The 12,814-nt window shown below is 41.7% G+C and overlaps 1 protein-coding gene across 1 annotated transcript; it reads left to right on the forward strand.

Moving 5' to 3' along the window:
• Positions 1-7,402: 7,402 nt before the first annotated feature.
• On the forward strand, positions 7,403-8,368 carry LOC119254156 (olfactory receptor 5A2-like). Its single transcript, XM_037521281.2, has one exon. It carries the CDS (start codon positions 7,403-7,405, stop codon positions 8,366-8,368), a length of 966 nt encoding a protein of 321 aa, XP_037377178.1.
• The last annotated feature ends 4,446 nt before the right edge of the window (positions 8,369-12,814 follow it).

Genomic DNA, 12,814 nt, shown 5'->3' on the forward strand with positions numbered 1-12,814 from the left:
AGGGCTGCACTCACCTGTCTGTCTGTCCTGGAGCTGTTATCTGTCTTGAATTCTGCTTTGAATGGAATCTAATAGGTCTTGGTATCACATCTAGTCCCCTAGTGCTAATGAGTTTCAAAAGCAAATTGGAGGTTGGTTGGGTCTTCAGAGTTCAGAATATCCACTTGTTGCAAAAAATGTGTGTTTGTGGACACAAAAATTGGAAGGAAATGATACGCAATGAAATCAGGGAGGCTGTAATCTCGACGGAGTTCTTCTGTGTCCACTGATATCTGCTATTGGGCTATTTTGAAAGCATTTCAGAGGTGGGGGTGAATTTGAGGGAGATTCCTCTCTCTCCTTGGAGATGTTTCTTTACCTTGTGGGTCTTTTTTCAAAGGCAAAGGAATGTATTACCCAAACATTACATTAATTGATCTCTGGGGTGGTACGGAGAACACACTCATACAAATGCTCTGAAGACAATGCTTATTAAACTCCATCATAATGCCCAGCACGTCCAATCCCTGAAGGCTAATCACGATCTCTTTGGGTAGAACGTGATGAGCAAAGTCAGCATAGCAGCGGAACACACACGGCAAGGTGAACAGCCATCCAGAGGTCAGAGGGGGTCTCTGTAGCTCATTATAATATAACTAACACAATACAATTAACATAATAGAATAAATGTAATATAGTAAATATAACCTCTATATGGAAATATACAAATATATATATACACACACACTGTTTCTCACTCCTTCACAGAACCTCTTGCATGAAGTATCTGAAATGCATGGGAACAGCATTATTGAGCACCTCCTAGGTGCTAAGCCCTCAAACTGCTTTACATATATTAATTCACTAAATCTTCCAAAACCCTCTTGCAGAAGGGCAAGCAGAAATTTGGAGGAGCTAAACAAGTGCAGAATTTTGCAGCTAGGAAGGGATCAATCTAATATTTGAATCAAGAAGGAGACACTAAGCCCTCCTGTGAGTGTGTTGTCCCTGCATTGATTTGGAACTCAGGCACACGGAACTGTGTGGATATGGTCAATAGCACCTTCAATCCAGAAATTCATTCTCTTCCCGTAGAAATCTATGATATCTTCCTCCAGGAGGGAGATATTAGAAGCCTTTCCCCTAAAGTTGTTCTTGGTGTCATCCAGCATGTGTAGTGTGTGGTTGTGAGCACGAGCCCCACCAAGTCTTTGCGAGGGAGGGACAAGGTCTCTGTCACCAGTACTTCCCCAACCATGGACTCATCACCGAGCTGGGCAAGGCTCTGCCTGAAGACTCTTAGATCTCATTCTTCTGGGAGGTGGGAGGGGGGACTTGAACTCCCAGTGTCAGAGGCTGGACCCACACGTGGGTGGGACTGTGTTCCCTTTCTGAAAAGCCCCTTAGGGGGAAGACTGGTAAGGTCAGTCAACTTGATGGCACCTGATGTAGTTGTGCAAATGGATGGCCAATCAATAAAATTGATTAAAAAATGAAATAATCTGATTTATTAAAAAGGCACCACAACTATGAAATCATGACTTACCTGTTCTTAGCCTTACTAAACATTTTTGTTTCATGGTGTCGTTCATCACTGACAACATACTCAGGGCTGGTTTCTTTGAGAGAATTAAACGCGGGATAGAAACGAGTGCAGGTGGAGCACATGGATGGTGCTTAGGGCAAGTGAGTTTGAGGAGGATCTTCTTGCCACGAGTCCTCCTCAGGTGGATTTCATTCCTCCAAATCACCCCTTAAAACTTACCCTAGTACGCTGGCAGTCCACTAGGTGGCAGCAACAGTCCAGTGGCTGGGGGATAGTGTAGACGCGGGTGTCTGGGATGTGGGTGGATTGTTCAGTTATCTCAGTTGTGAGTAATTTTGCTGTGTGGGTTTCTAGAGGTCTTCTTCAGAGCTTTGTTTCAGAGTAAAATCTGAAGTCAGGAGAGTTCAAGAGCCTGAATTCAGCTCCTAGGACACCTAACTCCTGCCTTGCTCTTGGACGTGTCTTTGAATGACTCCTGGAACCTGCAAATACATTTCTATCGTGTACCTTAGCCTCGTTTCTACCGTCCGGTGACAGACCGAATGTCTACCAGGTTGAAGTTTTCACTTGTCAGGAGTCATGAAATACCAACTGACCAGGAAAAAGAATAACTACAAGAAAGAAAATATAAAAATCAACAAACGACTATGAACCAGAGACACTCTATGGGGGGTAGGGGGCGTGGGGGGCAGAGAAAGGAGGGATTGGGGTCAAAATAAGGGGTTGTAATTGTATGGGGAATATAAAAATAAAATTTAAATTAAAAAAATACCAACTGAGACAATGCTGCAAACTCTAGTTGGAGAATCAATGTCATGTTTTATGCTAAGAACCTTTGAATTTTTTCCTGGACTTCACTTAGAAGCAATTAAAATAACCTCATTAAAATAAGTATTCAAAAATGTTAAACAAACCTGAAAAGTAATCATATGTTAGGAGAAGCCGTCGACACACAAAGAGAAGCATAGCATAGCAGATGCGAACTTTTGAGTTGAATCTCACAATAATGTCTTCCGAACATCTGTAATTTCTATGGTGTTTTTCTGCTTTTATATGCTGCTTGTTTTTCTGCTTTTTGATGTTCACTTAAATTCTGCCTTAAATTCTTAGGTTTAATCCAATTTGAAATTTGATATTTTGAAGTTAGGATTTGGAGAGTTTATGGCTATATCCCGATGAATTTACTAAGACCTATCTTTTCACTCATTCTCAACTTTCTTATAGACTAGGTTGACAGAGACTCTGCCCTTTCATATCCAACACAGACATTGTTCATCTATAATTGTCTCTTTATTCTTGAGCATCTTAGTCTTGCTTTGTAAATAATTATCACTCTAATCAGAAGAGTCACGACAGGTGAAATCTATTATCACCCTCTCGGGACAGCCTTTTCTCATTCCAAGAGAGGGTCAGTATTAGGGGGTTTGCTTCTTAAGTTATCCCACATCCTTGTTAGCATGAAAATTCTTATAGTTGATTGGATTTGACTCTCACAACCTCAGATCTGCTGGATCAGTTTATCCCCAATCCTAACTCTCTTCTTTTACTGAGATAATATTCCCTCACCCTTTTATCCTAACTGCTTTGCTCCCATAGCAACAATTCTAAAGATTTCTAGAGTTTGTTATGGGTTTGGCTTTATCTGATCCTTTGTTTTTTTCTTGATATCCATATATAAGTGCCACCATTTTGTATTGTCTTTCTCCTTCTGACTTATTTCACTTAGCATAATTCTTTCCAGCTCCATCCATGTTGTAGCAAATGGCAAAAGTTTATCTTAATTTTTTTTCATAGCTGAGTAGAATTCCATTGTGTGTATATACTTCATCTTCCTAGTTGGCGCATCAGTCTCTTGACACTAAGGTTGTCTCCATAGTCTGGTTGTTGTCAGTGGTGCTGCCATGAGCACATGAGCAGGTATTCCTTTAAATTAATGCCTTTGCTAGGAGTGCTTCTCTCAAAGAACTTCCTTCCTTTTTCTCATCACAGTTAACTTTGAAAGTCACCTACCTTTGTTTCTTTCAGTGATCTCAATTGCTGATTTTCTTTCTCTAAATTCTACCTAATACCTGTGTGTCAAAATTCCCAAAATTGTATTCCTTCATATAGAAGACATTTTTATTACTTATTTAGCTTTTGTTTTCGGACTCAGGATTCTTAACTTGATCCCCATGAAATGAATGAACTCCTTCTTAACTTTATTCCTGAAGAAAAACACTTCTTCAAATAGAAGATGAACATCTCAAAATTTCAGATTTTCAGAACTTGATGGGTCCTTTGAGAACAAGCTCAGTTATCTTGTACCCAGCAGGGTAGGGGAGGGTCTAATTGACATGCCGACAGTCACGCCTGCACACTCTGGACAACAGTGAGAGCAGCACCCAAAATAATAACGAGCAAAGGAGCAGTTCATGTTGCAATGAAAATGAGTCAAAATAAACAGTCAGAAGGGACCGCTCTGGCCGTGACCCTGGACCGAGTCAGTGACGTTACTGTATAGTGCTCAGGGGTGACTTCTGTTGATCAGGTACTGTGCTCCGACCTTCTTATTCACATCCCATTTCATGATCACGGCAACCCTTTTGAGGTAGGTGTTATCACTGCACCAGTTTTACAAGTGAAAAGCAACATTGAAGAGACTTAAAACCTTTCATATGGTTTAAATGGCAGAGCCAGAATTCAACCTTGATTCTTGGTGTTGGTAACACATTTTTTTTTTCATTATATTTTTTATTTTTTATATTTTTTATATCATGTAGGGGCAGGAAGGGCACAGAACAGGATCTCTATGATCTGGGCAGATGGGTAAAGGAGAGTCCTGGAGACCTTGTGGCTTTTTCAGGCTTTTATTGAGCTTTTACCAGGTTCACGGCAGGCAGGAGTGCAGGGGGCCGGGGAGGGTGGCAGGCCTCCCAGACCCCGTGAGTCTTTACTCTTTCTGGGCTCTCTGGCGTTCTCTCGTGGTCTCTGCTTCTCTGCTGGTTCTGCTCGCATTCTCTGCTCTCTTCTGCTGCCTCCGTTCCATGATGCCGCCCTATAAGCCCAGTCTTAGCCCAGGTGTGCCCACCTATGCATGGCCACACCCACTCCAGGGGCCGGCCATCAGGCATGCATGCAGGACCACAGCGATCCATCAATAATACTAATGCTGGGAGGGTGGATAAGCCTGATACCTTTTCACTTGCCCTACAATCATTCTTTATTCTGTACAATGTATGCTTTCTCAGCTCGGTTATAGTCCCTGTGAAATTCCCTTCACCCTTTCACCCGCGGACCATCACCACAGTCCCTTGTGCTCTTCCCACCCTTGTTTTCATCCTACTACCTTCTTCCCCCTGCAGAATGTCCCTGGTTTATAGTTGCCTGTTGATTTTGATTTTTGCTTTATTTTAATTAATTTTTCTCCCTGATTCCTTATTTGGATCCTCTACATTCCTCCTATAAGTGAACCATCCAATATTTTTCTTTTTCTTTCTGGCTAATTTCACTGAGCACGATCCCTTCCAGCTATATCTATGTTGCTGCAAATGGCATGAGTTTTTCCTTTTTCAATTGCTGAGTAATATTCCATTGGTAATGCATTTTTTTTTTTTTTGTGGTACCCTCGCTGGCGGCCGGGGAACCAACCGGCGCTGCAGAGGCTACGTGCAGCCTCGCAGCCCAGCGCTCAACCGCTGTGCCACCAGGGGAGGCCCCATCGGTAATGCATATTTAAACACAAGATTTAAACACAAGATCTTTAGCACAGGATTCATGGTGATATGTATCTAACAAAGTGGAAAATTGCCCACCTACTCCAAGGGGAGTCCTCCTGCACCCAGTGGGGAACACCCAGGGGAGAACGAGACAAGGGACTGGGAATGACTTGGGCGGTGGGTGGCTGGCCTCTCTCCCCGCACCCCAGGGAACAATCAGCCTGCAGAAAGGGTGGGCTCTAATGGCTGTTGGGCTTTTCACTTTGGACCCGGCTCAAGGGACCCACAGCAGCCCCATGCAAGACACGTGTGAGTCTTCCTACCCCCTGAAATAATGAGCTCCCTCAGGCCATTTTTAAGAGTTGGTAACAAAGGAACAGGGATTCCAGAAGCAGATATTACAGAGGCCAAAGTGTAAAAAATTGAAGCAGGAACCCGGCATAAACCAGCAGGAAATGCAGGAAAACTGATTGTAAACAACGATGGACTAACCAGCCAGTTTTGTTTCCTGTATTGTGTGACCTCAGGACACTTTGCCTAAGTAAACCGGTAAGTCAAGCTCCTTCCTTCCACCTCATTCTCCAAAAAATGACAATGATAAATGTACAAACATTTTATCTTTAAAAGGGGCATAAAATCTCTATTTATTCCCAGGACTTTTGGGTGATTCAATGAGCTAATACACATCAAATCCTTAGAAAGCATATCTGGTACTCAAGGAATGCTAAATAAGTGTTTCTATTTTGTGTTATATATTATATTATAATTGATTGCTCACTGAAATACTGCTCAGCCAAAACTCTGCTAATCTCCCTCAATGAGCAGTGAAAAAAATTCATTCATTTAATAAATATTTGCTGTGCCTTTGTCCTCGTCACTGTTGTGATAGTCTCAGTCTAGACCAGTGAAGAGAACAGACAGAACTCTCTCTTGTCTCTGTGCCGTTACATTCTGGTAGTGAAAATTTTAGTACAAGAAACACCAAGCTCATCTTATTTCCCTTTTGGTAGGTTTAACACAGTGATGTCCCTGTGAAGGGTTGTCCCAGTTCTTGGTTTTTACTGTCCATGTCTCTGACAATTTTTGGAAATGCAAATCTAAGAGTCATATTTATTTAACAATTTCATTGAGATAGCCCTAACATATAGATGTTTGCCTCCATTTAAGTGATACAACCTGATGTTTCTATATGTAAATATATGTATATATGCACATATCATGTATACTTGTATACGTGCATGTCATTTGTGGCAACAAATGATATGTAACACATATATTCCCTTATAGGCTTCTATGTGGTGAAAAGATCACCTAAATAACTTATCCAATGCTTCTTCATAGTTACCCTTTTGTATGTGTGAGAAGATTTAAGATCCTCTTGGAAAACCACAGCACCGTAGTGCTGACGATTGTCACCTGCTGTTTGTTCATTGTGTCTCCAGAACTGCTTCATCTCACACACTTAATCTATGTACACTTGACTAATACCTCTGTATCCCTGACCTCAGCTTCTGGCAACAGCCATTCTACTCTCTGCTTTCATGAGTTTAACCCTTTTAAAGTCCATATAAGACCACACAGCATTTGGCTGTCTGTGCAGGCAGTTTCACTTAGTAGGAATCTCGCCAGGTTTGTCCATGTTGTCACAAATGCTCGTGCTCCTTTTTTAATGGCAGAATCACAGTTCATTTTGTGTGTGTCTATATATTCTTTATCCTTCCATCTATTACCGGCCTAAGTTGTTTCCATGACTCTGTAATTGTGAATAATGCTGCAATGAGCTTGGGAGTGCAGATGTTTCTTCTAGATAGAGATTTTATTTCCTTTGGATACATGCAAAGATGTGGGATTACGGGTTTAGGTGGTAGTTCTGTTTTTAAATCTTTGCTTTCTGTAATGGTTTTGCCAACTTAGTTGACTTTTTAAATGCATTTTATATAGTGACTAGTATAAAAACTTGTCTAAAATGAAATTATCTTCTAATAATTAAAAAATACACATATAGCATACATAGTGTTAAAGTACCAGAGATTATTGTAGTCTGATAGCCATTGAGAAGACTGCTTAGCAGATGTCTGGGACTTTAACTTGTTGCTCCCTGTGGTATGATCATTACTACAGTAACAAACAAAATCTATCTGATCACAGAATTGCTTCTGTCCTTCGTGCAGGATGCAGGCCTATGGCTGTGGGAAGAAATAACACAGTTGTGACAAAATTCATCCTCCTGGGATTTTCAGATCAGCCTCAAATGAGGATTCTTCTTTTTGTGCTCTTTCTGGGCATCTACCTCCTGACCCTGGGCTGGAACCTGAGCCTCATCACCCTCATCAGGATGGATTCCCACTTGCACACGCCCATGTACTTCTTCCTTGGTAACCTCTCCTTCCTGGACATTTGCTACGTGTCCTCCACGACTCCCAAGATGCTCTCTGACATCATCACAGGGCAGAAAACCATTTCCTTTCTTGGCTGTGCCACCCAATATTTTGTCTTTTGTGGCATGGGGTTGACTGAATGTTTACTTTTGGCAGCCATGGCCTATGACCGCTACGCCGCCATCTGTAACCCATTGCTCTACACAGCCCTGATGTCCCGTACACTTTGTTTAAAGATGGTGGCTGGTGCCTACGTGGGTGGATTCTTTAGCTCTTTTATTGAAATCTACTCTATCTATCACCATGATTTCTGTGGGCCCAACATAATCAACCACTTCTTCTGTGACCTCCCTGCAGTCCTGATTTTGTCCTGCTCTGATACCTTCATCAGCCAGGTGGTGAACTTCATCGTGGGCGTCATCGTCGGAATAGCATCTGTCATTGTGATCCTCATCTCTTATGGTTACATCGTTTCTGCTGTCCTGAAGATCAGCTCAGCTACAGGTAGGAGCAAGGCCTTCAGCACCTGTGCCTCTCACCTGACTGCCGTGACTCTCTACTATGGTACTGGCTTCTTCATATACATGCGGCTTAGTTCCAGCTACTCCCTAAACAGGGACAAGGTGGTGTCCGTATTCTATTCCTTGGTGATCCCTATGCTGAATCCCATCATCTACAGTTTTAGGAACAAGGAGATTAAAAGCGCCGTGAGGAAAGCTGTGGCAAGGGCTCACGTTCTTTCTCATGGGCACTCATTTTTCTGCCATTGAGCAGAGTCAGTTGTGAATATTTTCAAGTTGTTTTGGACTGGCTGACCTACACAGTGATGGGTGTTGAGCAGGCTTTCTCTTCTCTCCCCTTTCAGATTCCCCCAATCAATTAATGTACTGACTACTGGGAAACAGTTTGACCATAATTAATTTCTGGAATGAGTAGCATTGTATTACTTGGGATCTTAAATGCTCACTGTAGCAGAAATCTTCACCACGATAAAGACTGAATAACTTGGGACATCGAAATAGAGTTTGAGTCCATAAGTGCTAAACACTGGGGAAATGTTAGTCCAGTGTTCAGCGTGGTGATTTTTCAGGTAGGGCAGGAGTGAGAGTATAGTCACCCAGGAAAGGTGTTCTTTTTCTAAACAGAGTTGATTTCTTTTCTAAGTTTTGCAAACGCTTCCCTTCACAGGCAGACACACTCTCTATGTGAGATCTATGGCCGTGTTAATTTACAGAGGTAGAGTCCAACTATTTAGTTATATTAAGGCAGGACAGAGATGCAAAACTTCTGGTTAGGGTCTTAGTGACTGAACAAATGGGACAACACCATTCACTCAACTGCAAAAATTAGTCAGTGAAATGATTGAAACCAGGAATCATTATTTCAACCCAAAGTAACAATTTTCTAATCTACAAAGTTTTTCTCGAAGCAATGGAAGAGGCACACACCTTCCTTTGGAAAGTTTCCCACTTTTCACCCATTTTATGTGACTTCTAGAGGAGAATTTAGCCAAGGAAGAAGAGAATGGTTTTCCCTCCACCTTTATTTGGAAGTTGAGGTGTCCTTGAACTGGCATTAAATACTGGAATAAATTTGCTCTACTGTGGCCTGTCTTGGGGAGGCCATTATTGAGGGAGTAAATAAGTATCTACCTGTGTGTCCAGGGCAAGTTACTTGGTCTCAGTGTGCCTCATCTCCTCCTCTGTAGAACAGGAATACTGAGAGTTAATAATTCATAGTGTTAATGGGAAGAATGAAATGAGTTGGTGTATGAAACCCTCATTGTCTGCTGCATATGTTCAAGATATGTATTAGTATTATTCATTATTATTATCCTATAATACTTTACACATGTCCATGTTTTCTCTTTGAGCCAAAGGGATACAAGACATTTCTTTAGTGTGGTGGAAACTTGGATGCATTGAAAAGCGGATCAGTGGAAACCAAAGCTAAGAATACTTAAGATTGTTTGTTCTCTGGCCATCGGACCCATGATGCTCATCTCATCTCTGCCATTTTGTAGTTATCTAGTCTTAACTGAGCTACCTACAAGCTCTGTTTTCCTAATCTGCAAAATGGGGATATTTATTCTGTCTACCTCAGAATTAATACAACAATTCAGTGAGGCTATGCATGAAGAAGACTTTGCCCAGTTTTTGGTTTATGGCAAAAAATGCTGGCTGACATAATCAGTTGGTCAAGAGTTACTGTGCTAAAAGGAAACAGAGCAAGAAGCTCTGGCCAATCTACTCAGATTGAGACATCATAGGAAGGCATGCCTTTTCTCCCATATCTCCCTCTTCTCTGCATTTAAGAAGCAGTCCTTAGGGAAGCATGAAGGACTCAAGTTTATGGAGGTGGTCATAAGTGGAAACGATAGCTCGTGCCAACACCATCAGCTACCTGGGTACCTTAATCTCTTTATTAACCAGTAACCATTTCCCCTTCACCTTTTAAAATATGTTTTCCAGGGCCTCCCTGGTGGCGCAGCGGTTGAGCGCTGGGTTGCGAAGCTGCCCGAGGCCTCTGCAGCGCTGGTTCGATCCCCGGCTGCTCCCCGGCCACCGGAGGAGAGTCCCACATGGCGCGCAGACCTCTCCTGCCGCCCGCTGCTCCCCTCAGCAGTGTACTTCGGTCCTTCTGCCTGCTCTGCTCCCCGCTCTGCTCCCCGCTCTGGCTTGGTGAATTCTCTCACTCTCCTGCGCTTCTGACTGTACCCAGTGCTTGTATAAATAAATAAATAAATAAGTAACTCTTTTTAAAAATAAATAAATAAATCTTTAAAAAAAATAAAATATGTTTTCCAGTGATTTATGCTGTTTAATTCCCTTTGCCAGTGTATCCTCCCTTCTCATGCTCCCTCTCCCTTTCTAATGTTGGCCAAGACCTTCACATGTAATACTGCTCTTGGGACTGTGCAGGTATGAGAGTCCCCTCTTGTCTACAAGTAATGTGTTGGGTGGAAACGATGCCCTGAAGGAACTCCACAAACACTGGTTTCATGGATTCTATGCCGACTCCAGACCAAAGAGATCCAAGTACTAAGGACTACAAACACCATCATGTCATCATCACCGAAGGGAGGGTTGCTGGGAAGTGAGAGTGGCGTTGAGGAGCCAGGTTTGGTATAGAACCAGACATGTGGGCCTTGGGGGCTCTCTTGGCATTTGGCCAGTTTTCAGTGTGCTGTTGGGGTTCCAGCTCAGCAGAACTGGTAGGACACATTCACCAATTTCTTTCCTTCTCTTTCTCTCTGAGTTATTTAGTTTTTGAGATAAATTAAAATGTATCAGGAAAGCTGTTTATTTTGGCTTCTGTGTATGTATGGCTCACTGAACTTGTGTTTTCAGGCATCTCTTCCATACTGAGGCTGAATTTTATTTATTTGCTTATTGATTGATTGAACTTTTTAAATTTTCTACATTGCTGTTCATTTGTGGACAGTATCTGATCTCTCTCCTCAGGCATGGTCCCCGTAGTTCCCCCACCCTCACAGCCCCTATGACCCACCCCCACAGCCCCTGTGTTCTTCCCATCCCAGTATGGACCCTCCCTTCCCCTCCATGTTATGTGTGAGGCTGAATTTTTAAACTGGGCTGTAAGTACAGCTTTGGAATAAAAGCAAAATGTGCTTTCATTAATTTTGACTGTATATAATTTTTTTTAATTAAAAATTTAATTTTTATATTCCTCTGTATATAATTTTATACATACAAATATTTATTATATTTATAAGACTTTAGAAACATTTACAAATATGGTTGTGTGTAATCAGTAGGTTATAGAAATTAATGAAATAACCATTTCACTGAGCCCTCTACTCCCATCCCCTCCCCTTTGGTAACAATCAATTTATTCTCTTTATCTAAGAGTTTTGTTTTATTACTGTTATTTGCTTAGTTTTTTTAGACTCCAATTATGGATAAATCATATGGAATTTTTAGTTTTCCATTTGACTCATTACACCTAGCATAATATCCTCCAGGTCCATCCCTGTTGTTGCAAGTAGCTTTATGTTATTCTTTTTTATGACTTCATAGTATTCCACGGTACATGAATACTACATCTTCTTTATTCATTCATCTATCAGTGGATGCTTAGGTTGTTTCAATATCTTAGCTACTGTAAATAATGCTACAATAGGCATAGGTGTGCAAACATATATATTTTTAAGATTTATTTTTTATTTATACAAGAGCCAGGGAGCAGTCCAGATGCGCGGGAGGGTGAGAGGATTCACCAGAGACAGAGCAGGGAACAGAACAGGCAGACTGATGAAATACACTGCTGAGGGGAGCAGCAGGTGAGACAGGAGAGGTCTGCTGCTCCATGTGGGTTTCTCCCTGGCCAGCCCAGTATTGAACTCGTGCTGCAGAGGCTGTGGATTGTTTCATAGTGTGATGAAGTGTAATGAAGTGTGATGAAGTGCCACCAGGGAGGCCCTAAGAAAACTTTCATTGTAAATGGAAACTCACTTTCAGCAAAGTAAGTGATAGTTAAAGAACAATTTTGTGTAACCATCACTCAAAAGAAGAAAGGAAAATGTTGCTAGCACTTCAGAAGCCCTGGAGCATTAAATCCTGACCACCTAGTCCTTTGACCACTAAAGTTAACCACAATTCAACTTTTATGCTCACCCCTGGCTTTTAAAAATATTTTAACAACTTATGCATCCATAAATAACTTAGGTAATTTGCCTGATTTGAACTTCATTTGCATGAGATCACATTATTGCCATTATTTTGTGTCTGACATATTTTGCTGAACATTATGCTTGTAAGGCCAATACATTCTGTTGCTTGTAGCTATGCTTTGTTATAGTTATCACTCTGCCATCCCATTGCAGAATATAGCTCCTTTGCTCATCCACATCTTGATAGATATTTATATTGTTTATTCTTTGGAAGTTTATGAAGAATGCATTTGTGTGAGGCCAGGCATTTCAAGTAGCAGACACCAAGACAGGATTGAATATGCAGAGGTTTTAGTAAAGGCAATTTCTGTGAGGAGAAATAGGGAGAGAGTAGGGGAAGATTGGGATTGATGTCAGACCACGATGCAAGCTGGATCCTGAGTGAAGGAGAGAGGGAAGGGAGGTTGGTGGAAGCCCAGCCTTGCCCTGGCCTCTGTGTTGGCAGAAAGGGATGGAAAGAGACTAGTTTAGTGTTCAGGGGACTTTGGATACTAAGATGGTGTTTGCTTCTTGTTCCAACTGC

This window comes from Talpa occidentalis, unplaced genomic scaffold (genome assembly GCF_014898055.3).
Source record: "Talpa occidentalis isolate TD23 unplaced genomic scaffold, MPIMG_talOcc4v2.1 talOcc4.3, whole genome shotgun sequence".
Classification (NCBI taxonomy): Eukaryota; Metazoa; Chordata; class Mammalia; order Eulipotyphla; family Talpidae; genus Talpa; species Talpa occidentalis.